The sequence below is a fragment of the Phoxinus phoxinus genome (genome assembly GCF_949152265.1).
Source record: "Phoxinus phoxinus genome assembly, chromosome: 23".
Classification (NCBI taxonomy): domain Eukaryota; kingdom Metazoa; phylum Chordata; class Actinopteri; order Cypriniformes; family Leuciscidae; genus Phoxinus; species Phoxinus phoxinus.
The window spans coordinates 20,074,058-20,088,948 of NC_136898.1; the positions used below are offsets into that span (position 1 = coordinate 20,074,058).

The 14,891-nt window shown below is 38.0% G+C and overlaps 1 protein-coding gene across 1 annotated transcript; it reads left to right on the forward strand.

Moving 5' to 3' along the window:
* Nucleotides 1–29: 29 nt before the first annotated feature.
* rbm18 (RNA binding motif protein 18) lies at nt 30–14,518 on the forward strand. The gene is made up of 6 exons (XM_079599371.1): nt 30–168; nt 886–999; nt 8,369–8,495; nt 8,937–9,017; nt 12,341–12,429; nt 12,593–14,518. The coding sequence occupies exons 2-6, from the start codon at nt 893–895 to the stop codon at nt 12,753–12,755; spliced, it is 567 nt and encodes a 188-aa protein (XP_079455497.1). The 5' UTR covers nt 30–168; nt 886–892; the 3' UTR covers nt 12,756–14,518.
* Nucleotides 14,519–14,891: the final 373 nt, after the last annotated feature.

Genomic DNA, 14,891 nt, shown 5'->3' on the forward strand with positions numbered 1-14,891 from the left:
ATGTTAAGGATGCTAAAGCTAACTGGCTGCACTCAATGTTTTTGTCTGACTCGGTCGTGTGGCATATAAATGAGATGAATTTTAGGTTTTGAGGCAGTGCCACCAGATTTTGCACATAGCATATTTAGTTTAGGTTTAGAGACCAGAGGAGAGGAATACGAGAGGAGGGTGAGTGTTTTGCTAACGTATGTAAACTATTAACACTGCTTGCTAGCTGTTAGCTCAACAGCCATTGATATGTGTATAATTGATTATTTTTCGGCTTTAGGTTATATTGTTGATCAGTATAATTTTAACTATAACAGTATCTGTGATTGTTTTTAAACGTGTAATGCCTGGTTGTAAAATATCATATTGACGTTATTATCATGTTCATACTGCATTTTAATTGTCATGGCTAATTTCACACCAAGAGACATGAACTAACTGTTCTGCTTGCATCGCACTCTCAAGAGAGGGTTATTATACGTTTGATAAGAAATTATGTATATTTGATCTGTTATGTGATATAACGTTAGATATATAGATATATGCATATATAGGTAGATAGACACTCAGTCAGATAGATAGATAGATAGATATACACACAGTCAGATAGATAGACATATATATATATATATATATATATATATAGATAGATAGATAGATAGATAGATATACACACACAGATATATATATATATATATATATATATATATATATATATATATATATATATATATATATACACTGTCTGATAGATAGACAGATAGATAGATAGATAGATATACGCACAGTCAGATAGATAGATGGATAGACAGTAGACACAGTCAGATAGATGGACACACACACACACACACTTACCTGTCCTGAACGTGACTGAAGTAGCTCTCTGACTTTCCTCAGGCCCCTAATGCAGTCTGCCTCGGAGACTGTGGAGAATGCCTCCATCCTGTCAGGTGGCTCGGCACAGGACGGTCATCGGCTCTGGATCGGCAACATTGACCCCAAAATCACAGAGTGAGTGTTTGCCTGCGCAGAAACCCAGTGCTGCACTGCCTCTGAGGCAGACCCGGGTGATTGATTAGCCGAGCGTGTCTTTGTGCTGGAGAATGAGCAGACGACGACAAGCCGTGTTAAAGAGAGCCGCTGGGCCGTGGAGACCTGTTTTGCTGAGGGGCTGCCATCATTTCTCATTCACCTGGCGTGTTTACTTTGTGAACCTGTAGCGGCTGCTCAAGGTGGAGAGGGGGTGGCCGGGTGACACGGAAGGGAAGCGCGAGAGAAATAGCACACGTTGCGAGAGCGCCCCTGGAAAATGTACGGCTTGCCCGGGCTGGCGTCTAGACAGGCGTTTCCTTCCCTCTCGCTCCTCTGTTTTTCTTTAAATAACCTGCTTGAATGAAAACAGCCGTGATGCCCACAGGCTGGTGATTGGGAAGATTAATTAGTTCACATGCTGGGAGTGTTTGTAGTAGTGAGTTCCACTTCAGGGTCCTGCAGATGCTGCACACACACACACACGGTGGTGAAGTCCTGCTATGTGAGGTCAGCGTTCACCCAAAGGCAGTTTTTTCCTGGGGTTTCCAAGTAAGTGGATAATTGAGAGTAGTAATTGAGTTGGGAGGTAGAAAGGTACTTTAGGTATTGCACTGTAGCAGCTGTGGATGGGTCATCAGAGAGATTTATGAAGAAACCGAGGAGATGAGGTCAAAGCTTTGAGGGATTCAGTGTGATGGATCAACTGGTTACAGCACAATAACCTTTTGGACAGTTTGGATTTGTTTACACCTGTTTATCAACCTTGTTTGGTGATCCGAACACATTTCTGATGGCTGATATACCAATTTCTAAGAGAGAAGGGTGGCTGATATACATATGTTATTTCAACATTTAATTTAACTAACATGATTAACAATTGCTGCAATGACAATTCGGTTTATTTTACATATTTACTAAATTAGAAATAATTAATTGTAAAATGAATCAATATAAAAAGTAAGACATAACATAAGAACTTTATGAATTTAAGTTCTTTATGAATATAGCTTTACTAACTTCTTGATTCTGTAATCCTATTATGGTATTTTTCAAAAATTAAGTAATATTTTAAACATAAATAAAAATAAATTAACTGTAACCAACAGTCAGTTTGTGAGTACTGAGAAAGAAAGAAAAAACTCAAATAAAGACTATAAGATTTTACATGCAGTACAGAGTGAAAATTAAATGAATGTGAAATAGTGGCCAGCTGGAAATAGCACGGCATAGTTTGAAATTAAGGGCTGCATCCGAAATCACATACTTCCTTACAATATAGTAGGCGAAAAACAGTATGTGACAAAAGAAGTATGTCCGAATTCACAGTAGGCAAAAAGTACCCGGATGACCTACTTCCTTCGGAGAGATTCTGAAGTGTGCAAACGATGGACGCTTTACTCTCCGATGAGGCCAATTTGTGAATGACAGTGAAGTAACAGTAACTGAAGCTGGTAGGTCACATGATAATAACAACATGGCGAATGTAGTACGTCCAGATTACATTCATACTACACACACTCCTACTATATAGAACTTATAAAACATTTTTTATTCAAAGTAAGTACCTACTCAAGAGAGTATGCGATTTCGGACGCAGCCACTAATTTAAAGATCAAGCGCTGCATTTGTTGCCGCTGTCAAAATAAGAGTCCCGTGTTGTCTAAATAAAAGCGGCTTCAGACAATTATAGGCCAAACAGAAAAAATTATCGGCCATTGCCGATAATTTAAAAAGGGCAGATGTCGGTCAACCACTAGAGGTCAGTTGTCAATACAGGTGCAAATAAAGGAGCCAGAAAAGCATGTAACCACATTGCTTTTGTAGTGTACCTTTTAATCAGATTCTGTCCTAACGCATCTTAGACAATGAAGGACCGCCTAGTCATCTGTGACCTGTCAGTCAGCCAGTGCTCAAAGTAAGAGATTGATTAAGACATTTGGAAAATCCCAAACACAGACAGACTTCCACTACAGACAGATGTTATTTATATATTTGGCAGATGTTTTTATCCAGGTGTAAACAGGACCTTAGCCAACCCCATTCACATGCAGTGTCTGTTTTTTATATAGCGATTGTAGTGAGAGGACAGGAAAAGAAGGCAGAAAGCAGCAGAAAGGGGATCAAACTCGCGCTGCCGGCATGAGCATCACAGCTCAGTATGTCAGATCGCATAGGCTGAATCTCTATTAAAAAATCTCTGGGTAAAAAAAAAAGATTTTTTGCACTGCGATGATATTTTCATGATAGTAAAGGACATTGTTCCCCTGGGAATTTTTAAAATTAGCATAAATGCAACAAATGCTGCCATAAGGAACTTACTATCGTGTTTAAAATGTTCTTTATTATTCATATATTATTCTTTGTTTGTGTTACGGTAATAAAAATATAGATTTGTTTTTTGCATTACAGTAACCTATAACTGTGCAAGAGGGGGTGCTTAGTTATAATAAAAGTTATGTCACAATGCAAAAAATAATTTAGTGGCCTAAAATACAAGCTTCATTTCTCAATGCAAAATATTTCTGTGAAATATGACATATGACATTTCTTGACAGTTTTTGTGAGATTTTTGGGATTGAAAACAAAAACACAATATGAACACTCCATTTGTCTCTCTTATGTTATAACAAGCAATTATCATCTGTCAGTTTGCTATGAAGTAGCAAGCTAAAGTAACATTTTGGAAATTAAACTAGGAAAAATCAGCTGTGAGGCTTGGAGCTTAGATTCTGATGTAAGAGTAATTCATTTTAAAAACACTTATTTGTCACTTATTCCATCACGCCACTTTACAAACAGCCTTATTTATGTAATATGATTGATCTCAATACATCACCGCTTTGGAAAAGTTCACATTTACAGTTCTGCAAGTAGTCACCAACAAATTTCAGTCAGACAAAAAATAAAATCATTCTGTTCTTTCAGTGTAAACAGTCTCTTCTGAGTGCTAATCCATCTACCTTACTGACTGTAAGTTTCACCATCATCATTACATTAATCACAAGCTGCAGCTAGATGGAAAATTACAGTTTCTGGACACATTTGTGCAGTTGCTCAATCCCTCTCGTTTCTTTTCCACTGAAATGTGTTATAAATGTATGATACTGATAGTCAGTGCTTGGGCACCATGACAAGTCACAGTGCTTAAATTGCACAAGTCTCATACTTTCCACCTGTTAAATCAGCCCTACTCCAAAATCTCTGTCTAGGGTGCGTCTCAATCCGCTAGTGAGCCAAGTACACTTCCAGAGAAATCAGCCATTTCTAGAGATGTCTCTTTCTCATAATCATTCAAAAACTGGAAACCTAGTTATCAGTGTCCTGATATCAAGAATTCCCGATCATAGGGAACTGGGAAGTGTAATGAGACTAGCCAAAATCTGTGTCTGTATTCGGTTAAATCTGGAAGTGGGTGTGGCTTTAAATGGAAGTTTCTTGAAATGACATGAGAAGCCTGTTTTAAATGTAATTCTGTTCCCTTCATAGTTTTCATTTAATATATATGCCTCGTATAGGGTTCCCACGGGTCCTTAAAATCCTTGAAAGTTTGTGAATCTGAAAAAAAAAAAAAAAAATCTAGGCCCTGGAAAGTTTTTGAAAATAAACATACATAGATACAGGTCCTTGAAAGTGCTTGAATTTATTTTGTGCAAGTTTTCTGGATAAAATTCCATATTATTCCCTCCAGTACGCTAATGTGTTATTTCGCCAACACATTGTGACCTATGCATACTAGCTTGCTTGATTTACGTCAGTTACGCGCATTTACGTTAAGTGTTTCCCGCGTGAGGTACTTTGTGTTGTACGTTGCCGTGACGTTCACGTGCGCACAAAACCACTACGATGGTACCTCAACTTTTGTTGTTGGACACAAAAAATGTGTTCCCACATTAAGTCCTTCAATATGAGGGTATTGGACCTGGAAAGTCCTTGAAAAGGTCCTTGAATTTGAAGTTAACCAAGGTGTGGGAACTGGGAACCCTGCATATAGCTTATAAAATTATATATTTTTAATCATAATTATTGAAATTGTTGAAATAATCTAATTCCAATGAAATAATAATAAATGTTAAATAAGTTTTTTTTCTTTTTTTCTGATGAACTTTGTGTACAGAGTAATGTCAGGATCATCCACAACCTCAAATAATCACTGTAACTATAATCACTGGCTTCCGGTAACGTCCGGTGGAAGAGTGACCCGACGCATGACGTATTGATGAACGCGCAGAGGATAGAGCAAGACAAAACACCAATCACGAGTTAGAAGTCTAAAATGAGAATTTCGATATAATTTCGATGATTTTGTTGCCCAGCCTTATTTGTTTGAACCGCGAGAAGCGTAACATTGCTGCCTTCAGAAACATCTTGTATTTCATAAAAAATATCTTAATTTGTGTTCCTAAAATAAACGAAGGTCTTACGGGTTTGGAACGACACGAGGGCGAGTAATTAATGACAGAAATTTCATTTTTGTGTGAACTAACCCTTTAAACCTGTAGTTTGAGTGACATTCCTATGGCAGGTGCTGAAGATTGATGGCCCATAATAAGGGCAGTGATGACAACATTTCTGCGCATTTCAATCTAATGAAAACATCCGTCAACATTTACAGAGCTCCACCCCATCACGCATGCACAACCTCTCTGACACAAACATACAAACTCTTTCTTTCAGGGTTCGTTTCCCACAGTTATGGCCTGTAGTGTGGCGGACAAATTCACACAGAGCAGGGGCTGCTGTCGTAATAACAGGCTGACATATTGACCTGTCCATGCTCCGCTGGGGCCCATTTAGGGCCGGTGATGGATCTACCATGTGCCGCAGGTTGTTTGTGCTTTTTGGAGCTCTGCTTTGCATTGTCCGTTATTACGGCAGCAAGGAACAGCAGGCCCTATCCGATGGGACGGCCGAGGAGGAAAACGGCATTGGCCTTAGACCACACCCTCCAATCATCTGAAATATACACGTGTCTGTTGGAATCGCTCCTTGACCTTGATATCCGTGCTGTTTTCTTGATTCTGTGCTGCTTTGTTTCTCAAGGTCCGCGCAGCGACACTGAAACGCGAGACGTTGCAGGTGGGTGGGCAGAGTTTCGACCACTTTGGCCCAAACAGATGACATGCTTGGCTTATGTCAACACTTTCACAAAATACTCCAAGCTCGGACCCCTTCTTCCTCCCCACAGCACATTTTATTGCCCTCTGGGGATGTGCATTGTGGTCTGAAAAAAAAATCTGCAGGTTGTCTCTTTGAGTCGGGCCACTATCAATTCTTCAATCTGCGGCAAGTCAGGAAGATCCCGCGGCCCAAGCCTGAGAGGGTGGTGGCTGGGAAAGTGCGAAATACTACTTGGAGAAAAGCTCCTGGGAGAGGAGGGGAAAACATTAATACTGAAGCCAGGACCCCCAGCTCTATCTGCGTTCCTACCTTTCCAGGACTAAAAATAACCTCAACCAACTGAAACAACAAAGAAATCCCAGGCATCTCCTTGTCTCGGTTCAGGAGGCAACTCCCAGACCACTCTGGCTGTCATGCTAGAAGCTAGCAGTACCACAAATGCTTTGTTGTTTGTCCTCAGTGCGTCTTTTGCATGTCCCGACACTCAGTTGGGTCGCTTTCACAGCCTTTTCTCAGCTGTAGGAAATGCTTGGATGCCTTCCTGAGTTGCATTACTGAATCTCTAGAATTTGTTTTGGGTGATACCCATGTGATGCCACATTCATCACCCTACGTCAAGATGAGTTATTGGAGAACACTAGTGACAAGATAATTCATATTTACTAGAGTGTAAATGACAAGTAAGAGCAGCCAAGATAAAGACTTACTGACCTTGACACAATGTCATGTGATATTATTTCCTGTTTTTTCCCCCCCTTCATGTTTCTGCACTGGTTGCACCAGGATTTTAAAAATGTATAATATTTTAACTGCTTTTTTTTAACGTAATATCAAAAGATGCAAACCTTTTAGTGCATAAAGTATATAAAAAAACTTTTTTTTAAATGTGCTTTAGAATTAAATAATAGATCTGGACAAAAAAAATATATTGATGTTATTAATATGTTAATATTGCTTTCGTTAGTCTGTAGTGGTTTTGCCAACATGCTAAAAACATTATCTGGTGCAAATAGAGTTGTGTTCGTTCAGCGTCAAGTCACATTAAATGTTAACGGTTTGGATGACGTACAGGTGAGCATGCAGAAGCAAAGGTACTTGCAAACGTTCGGTCTTATGTATGGACTGCATGCTAGACTGCTCTCGAATGCTGTGGACATGGTTGTTTGAAGAAGCCTATTTACACTCTCTCTTTGTTTGAATAGCACAGGTTCAGCATGAAGTTCTCTTGGAAAGATATTCATTATTCCTGTTTTACAAGCTCTTTATACTTATACTCAAAGCTGCATCAAAACATTTACCAGTAGCTTTTCTTCCATAGACTTTCATTTTTAGTAGACGCCATGAAGCTTATATATTTTTTTTAATCTTTTATTAAAATAGGGACCATGCCTAGTCGGCTGATCCATTCTAGTATGCAACACAACTTTTCACGATTAAATCAATTCCTGATGGATGCACATTACTTAAACGGCACGTTTCAGAAGTAGAATGAGTTGCGAATGCCATTTCATGTTGACGTGTTCCGACACATTGAACCATGGTGATCATGTGGGCATTGTGGATTTAAATCTGGCTTGCAACATTTCAAAAAATGACATCTCTGTCGTCCCAATCGCTTTCTTTCCTCTGTGGAACACAAAAGAAGATATTTTGAAGAATGTTTCAGATGTGTTTGTCTAGTGTAAGTCAATGGGGTCCAAAACAAGAATTTTTAGTTAAGTAACAAAATAAAGTTTTTTGGCAATAATAAGGTGCTTAAGGCGAACCGCAGTCATTTCCCATGTCTTCTATTGGCAGGTTATAGAAGCTGCACTCGTCGTAATTGTTTGTCTTAAATTAAACTCTTGAGGGAATTCAGTCTTCCGCTTTTTTATATCCTCATTGTCCCCCTGCTGTATCCTTTGTATTGTGTGAATAAAAGATTTACAGCAGCTAAAAAGGTGTAAAGAGACCTGTCATTCTGATCAAGCCTTGCTTACAGAGAATTATGATTCCATGACATGCATTATTCCCTTGTGGCTTTAATAATGGTGATCACTCATTTTTTTATTCTTGGTCAGTACAATTATTGGTGCCATTTGCTAAAGGAAGCATTATGAATACAATTGCTCGTGAATCAAGTGTGCTTGATAATCTCATCATGAGTGCCGAACCCTAATTTTATGGAGGTATTTTGCACAAAAAGCAAATAGACTTCAAAGTAAAAATACCTCTCTCTGTGTTCCTGCAGGTACCACCTAGTGAAGCTCCTGGAGAAGTTTGGCAAAGTCAAGCAGTTCGACTTCCTGTTCCATAAATCAGGTCCTCTGGAGGGCCAGCCAAGAGGATACTGCTTCGTCAACTTCCACACCAAAGAGGTTCTTCTCGTTCTTCTTTTTTTCCGTTCTTCTAACATTTAAGAATTAACAACCCAAAATACCCAAAGGAAGTGTCCGTTTTGATCCAGAAATGATATGCACGTTTTTAAGAGGCACCCAGACAGCTGATGAGATGAAGAGTGTAATATGAGGCAGTCCCAAGGGTGTTGTTGAAGGGGAAATGTGTGTTTATAGATCTCATTCACACCCTTCATGAGAGCTTGGGAAGCTAGTGATCCATCATCAGCCATTATTGTTCCCTATCATTACGCCATGCTTCCAGCAACAGCCGAAAGTAGCAAACAAACAAACTGGTTTGGGATCCAGAGGCGATCTTTGAGAGATGTAGATGGATGATCAGGAGTGAAATTATTATAGTGACAGATGCATGCATGATTGTGATCATCATAAAGCATCAAATGTGTTTTCTGTCCATCACAGGAGGCTGAACGGGCTATTCAGTGTCTGAATGGAAAATTGGCACTTTCTAAGAAGTTAGTGGTGCGTTGGGCTCATGCTCAGGTAAAGGTGAGTATCACACATCGCAATTATTGTTTTACTAATTACTCATACTATAGGTTAGTGGTTTGGTAAAATCAATTTTCTAAGCGATCAGACTTTCGCCTGACAGATGATAAAACAGGACAAAATCCAATAGACTTATATTGAAGGATGGCCATATCTAGAAGCCAGAATATCACGGGCATTGTTCAGACTACAGATCTTTTGTTTTCTGACATTTTAATGACAGATGCTGATATCAGCATCCACCCTAGAGCAGAAAAATAAATTTGATGCACACAAACATTTTACATTATTATTATTTAAAAAATCATTAAAAAAAATATTTTACAGCAGAAGACCTACATTGCCATGATACTGTACAGAAAATTACACAAATTAGTGAGTTGAAAAAAGCATCATGTGCCGAAAGAGCTCTTTAGCTCCGCCCACTGCCATGAATATGTAATGAATTCGATTCGATCTCTCTAAGCTCTCAAAATACTTAAATATTTGTATATAATATATGCATATTTTGCATTAAACTTAAAAAACATTGTTTATATATATATATATATTGTTTATATATATATACTGTTTATATTTCTCCGTAATTTTTCATTCGATTATGCTGTTTGCAATGCTTCATGGGATTGTAGTTCTTTCCCTCACTAAAGCCGTTAAGTACAGTGTTTCGAAAACTTTTTTGCTTCAAATCAAAGTTTGTAATGTTGTGATTCACCTCGTAGCTGAAATGTCTTGGTTCATGGCATAACTCTTTAACAAAGACTTTTTTTTAAATCCCTATGGGAAAAATGAATGAGAAAAAAAAAAAACTTCCGCAACCAGCACCGCTGACAAAGGGGGCAGGAACTGTTGAACCCTATTGAACTTGGTGGATGATGACGTATGAGAACACAAGACACAAGATCGCTTAAGAACGCATATTAAGAAATAGCCTAAAATTATCTTGAGTCACTTTTTATCAATTTAATGTGTCCTTGCTGAACAAAAGTGTTAATTAATAAGGGACTTTTGAACTGTAGTGTATGAATACAAAAGATAATAAAATGTTGACTGTACTCAGTACTGGAATCGCATTTTTTTCAAATAAATACCTTTCCACCAGTCATTTCTCATTTCGTGGGTCTGTATTCCTTGCTTAACTAGTACTCACTGTGACAGCGGCAACAACCATTGCTTAGGCCAACGTTTCCCAGTTTTTTGTGTTCGAGTTTGAATACTGCACTCATGAAAAGCATAATTATGGCACATCATCCATTGCTAAAGTCTCACGCATGGTGAACCTAAACAGGTTAGCATATAACGTGCAGTTTGAGCAGTCAGTAGAAAAGTGTGAACTTTACGCGGCCGGTTCTGCATGTGCACCACACTCACAATTTTTCATCAGAAAGCGTACATTTCTAGTCTGTACTGTAACTTCAGTCGTTCCTTGACGGTCATTTATGCTTCTATAGTCGTTCCATGGATTATCTGGATGCTGCTACTTCAGAACGGTCCATAAAGATCATGCATCACGCCTATAGTTAAGCTATAGAGAGGGGCTCCACAGGCTTCCCTGCTCCTTAACAATAGGCAGCTGCCGCTGGGAGTGAGGAAATCCTGTATGGTTGCGAGTCCCGCCCCTCTGGCCCTCCCCGTCTGAGGGGAAAGGGACACCAGGCCGGGGTCAAGGTCAACAGTGCAGGGTTGTTGACAACAAGTAGCAGCAGGCAGCTCTGGTTCAGGTCCTCCTGACCAACACTGAGCGATCTCTCCGCCAGCAGGACCCGTGTGGGTCTCAGTGTGTTCTTCAGCGCTGTGTGTGTATCAGCCGTGCGCTCTGAAGCCCCCTGGCTCACTGGCGCTGTCTGATGATACGGTGTATATATGGTTTGCAGTTGTTTGGGCGGAGTGTAGCGATCTAAAGGAAATAAACAAAAGGAAAATGTGTAACAGGATCAGAAACAGACTGTAAGAATATTGCTTTATAGGTTTCGGTATTTGAAAGATGTGATTTTACAAGAGAAGAAATCCAAGTTTACTTTGATACATGTTCCATTATTCATTATTATTTTATTACATTATTTTACACAAGATTTTTCTGCTAACGTAACCAAGGTTGTGCCAGCAATGAAAAAACTTTTTTTTTTAGAAGAAATGTTTACCCGTGCAACCTTTTTGCACACAAAAGACTTTATTTATTAATTTATTTATTTTTATTTTTTGTAGTTTAAAGAAAAAAATATTATAATTGGTATTTTTCGCCTGCTAACAAAGTTCACGCAAGTTCGTCCTTTAAAAAAAAAAAAAAATTATTAAAACCTAAAGAACAAATGCAGTTTTCAGGGGTTTGTTGTCAATAAAAATGTTTTGTTGTTTAAAAAAAAATTTGTATCTGAAAAAATATAAAGTACAGGAAATTCATGTTTATTCACAGCAGTTTTTCAGTAAAAAGAAATTAATTCAACTTAAATTAATAAATTGTAAAAAGTGTTTAAAAGAAAAAAAAGAATCAGATGGTGGTATAATAGGGTTGTGCTCAGGTATTCCTACTTTCAAAGAGGGGTGATATTGATATAAATGTGTCTTTGGTCCCTAGATGTGGTCATTCAATAAAAGTCCATGTTTTTTTCCACCTGTTTTATCGTCCACCGGGTCTGATTGCTTTGAAAAGTAATAGCACCGCTCAAAATGAACATTTGAAACTATCATTCATGCGTGTACAGTAGTTACAAGTCAAAGTTTACTTTGGGTCAGCGGTTTGGGACAGCAAGCACTTCTAATAATATCAACATGAAGATCCAAACAAATTGATCCCAACAGATCAAAATTTCCATCCTTAAAAGAAATAAAAAGTCCCAGCACACACCATTTGCCAGTTAATAATCCGGTTAACTTAATAAATGCGTCACATTTTGAAAGTTAAAGGCATTGCAAAAGCAATTTCACATTGTCTTTTGGAATCCAAAGATTTTTTTAGTTTTCATTTTGTCCGTTTTTTCTTTCTTTCCAATAACTGCTAAATATGTGTCATCTCCAATTTGAAAGCGTTTTCTAATCACTCTTTGTTTTTATTCCCCACAGATTCCCATGAGCTGCTATCATCCTCATGATCGCAAGGGTGGTTGGAGGGACATTTTTGAGTGGAATGAATGTTTGTGACGTTGCGTAGCCCAACTTTTCCCACACTATTCCAAGAGAGCATAAGACTAATAAGCAGCCAGCTCTCTTCTTCTGCTCTCAAATGTGTTTAAATGAAACCACCCTCAGTGCATTTTGTCTCAGTGTCTCGTGTACAAACTGTCTCATATCCATCCTGGTGTGTGTTTGTTGGCTTTCAGAAGTTTGAACCCTTCAGAGGAGACAAAAATGTGCCGGCCAGTTTAGATCCTTCGTCCAGCGAAGCGGAGGAGATGCCAACCACACTGAGGTTTGGGACATTACCTCTCAGCTTCCTTTCATTTTCCTTCAGATTCCCTCCTGTTTTTGTTTTTGTTCTCATCTACTCTTTCCAAATAGCCTCAAATTGACTTAAGTGACCCATTTGGACTGGATAAGAAGGTTTCCTTTTCTATTTCCTCTGCTGTTTAAAGTGTTAATGCAAAGATTCGTGCCATTGAGGCCAAGCTGCAGATGATGGAAGAAAACCCGGATGACTATTCCGGACCCTCTGCGTACATCTACAACAAGCCCCCCGAGAACAGAGACAAGAGGTCCCAGCCCTACCGCAAGCAGTTTCGCAAATTCAGGAGATGACCTCTTCAACGACTGGCCGAGCGTCTCCTCACCCAACACGGACAGACTGAGAGATGTGCGCAGATGAGCTGTTCTTGTGTCTTGGCCAGTGTGAGACTGTGATGTGTCATGACAAGAGCGAGTCCAACACCTTTGATTTGTAGTGCTGTTCTGTTTCTCGGCCAGCGGAGGAGTATTTTTACTGAAAGACCGGCTGGTATAAGCAGAATCTAACCACAGAATTCTAGTGAATTTAGTGTTTTTGATATTGATATTACCCAACTAATTTCAGTTCTCCTGGGTTTAAAGGGATTTATCCGTCAAAAGATCAAAATTTTGTCATAATTTACTCATTAATACTCACTCTTATATCAGTTCAAACCTGTAAGAGGATCTTTTTTTGATTAAATTTTTTTTTTATATATAAAACATCATTTAATGGGGTCAAATGTTGTTTGAACCCCAATATTCTTCAAAATATATTATTTTGTCGTACAGGTTTGAAACTTCATGTGGGTGAATAAATCATGACAACTTTCATTTTTGGCTGAATTATCCCTTTAAGAGTTTTTGCACCTTTTGAATTTACATCTTCTTCCAGAATATAGTGTTTTTTGTGTGTGTGTTTTTTACCCATATGTAAACTGCCCCATGTGCTGCTTGTGAAAGTTGTTGTGTGTTGTGAGTCTTAAAATCTACATACAAATCAGACTTTACACAAATCAGACTTTACCATTCTTTGTTACCCTGTTTCAAGGAAGCACAATATTCTGCATTGTTTATTTAACTACATAATATCTTGCCTTTTTATGTCTAAAGAGATAAGGGCTTTTATCACATGATCTGGAATGGGGCATCACAACAGGAAAGTTTGGTTCCAGTGTAAATATCCAGGTATTTTGATAGATTTCGCTTCTGTTGTGTTCAAAAATAAATTAAATGGTCCTTGAGATGTCCAAACTGGATTCTTGTGCTTTCACTTTAAGTGGACGTATTTAAATCACAGTAAGATCTGCTGTGATGCTTTTGCGTTGATTTGAGCGTCTGTAATGATCGATAATACAGTGGATTATTTTTTAATGACCGTTTTCTTAATACGTTTATTAAACTGCAACCGTTTTCAATTACGAACAGGCCTAGTGAGTAAATATAGGCCACGGTAGTTAATTTCTTCCCATAAGCTGGATTCAATTAATTTAATATCAATTTAACCCTATATATTTTTCTAAATTAAAACCGGGTTTGAATTCGAATTAACATGCGTTATTAGCGTTATTAGCGAGGTCACGTCAATATTATTCCTCTTTTATTCGAATTCATTTCCAAACCAAGAACAATCAGTTCAAATACAAATGAAAGCGAGTAATAGTTGGGTTATGCGTTGAACCTGAAAGCTTTCTTTTACAATCTCTTACATGCAACCCTTCATTTTAACAATAGGCTGCATACCTGAATATATCAAGACGATCTATTTCTAATGCAACTGTTGCAGAGAGAAAAGCTCTACGCCGCTCTATCTGAATATCTGATGGTTATGTATTTTCTTCTGTTTCTCCCCCACATAATAATAGCAAGCCTGTTTCATGGGTAAAGGTTTTTTTTTTTTTCATCTCGCATGCCCATTTTAAACCAATTCAAGGACAGATGCCATTGAATGTTTGAGATCGAGTCAGCTGTATCAAAATATGGTGATTAGATTTTGTAAAGTTTGTTTTTTAAATATGCTTAACGATACATTTAACACGCTTTTGTTGCAATAGAAAATACAGATTACTACACCCTGTTGCTTGAGTGGACTTCTTTACAAATAAGATCAATAATATAAATAATCAAAATGAAACGTTTGGACATCGCATTGCATTACGCGAGATGAACGGCATAACAAAAAAAATGTAGTGTCACAAAAGCTTGCAATGCAACAATTATACAATTAACAAATGCAACCAAAATATTAATTTGGAGCATTCTGGTGTTTAAAATAGAAAATGGTTATAAAATGCTTTTAATAACTTTTAAAGAGTAAGAATAGCTATAGCCTATATTGTATGTTCTATAAACTGGAAGATCATGCATATTTTATTAATCAAATGTAGCCTATAGCCTAATATAAAAACATCTTACAATTATTTGAAATTGAACAAAAAAGTGTAATTAAAT

What these genes read in the sequence shown, in the direction of transcription:
- rbm18 (XM_079599371.1), top strand. Translation starts at nt 893, where the DNA reads ATGCAGTCTGCCTCGGAGACTGTGGAGAATGCCTCCATCCTGTCAGGT. An exon ending in TCAACTTCCACACCAAAGAG is followed by an intron (nt 8,496 to 8,936) that starts GTTCTTCTCGTT and finishes TGTCCATCACAG; the next exon opens with GAGGCTGAACGGGCTATTCA. An exon ending in GAGATGCCAACCACACTGAG is followed by an intron (nt 12,430 to 12,592) that starts GTTTGGGACATT and finishes TGCTGTTTAAAG; the next exon opens with TGTTAATGCAAAGATTCGTG.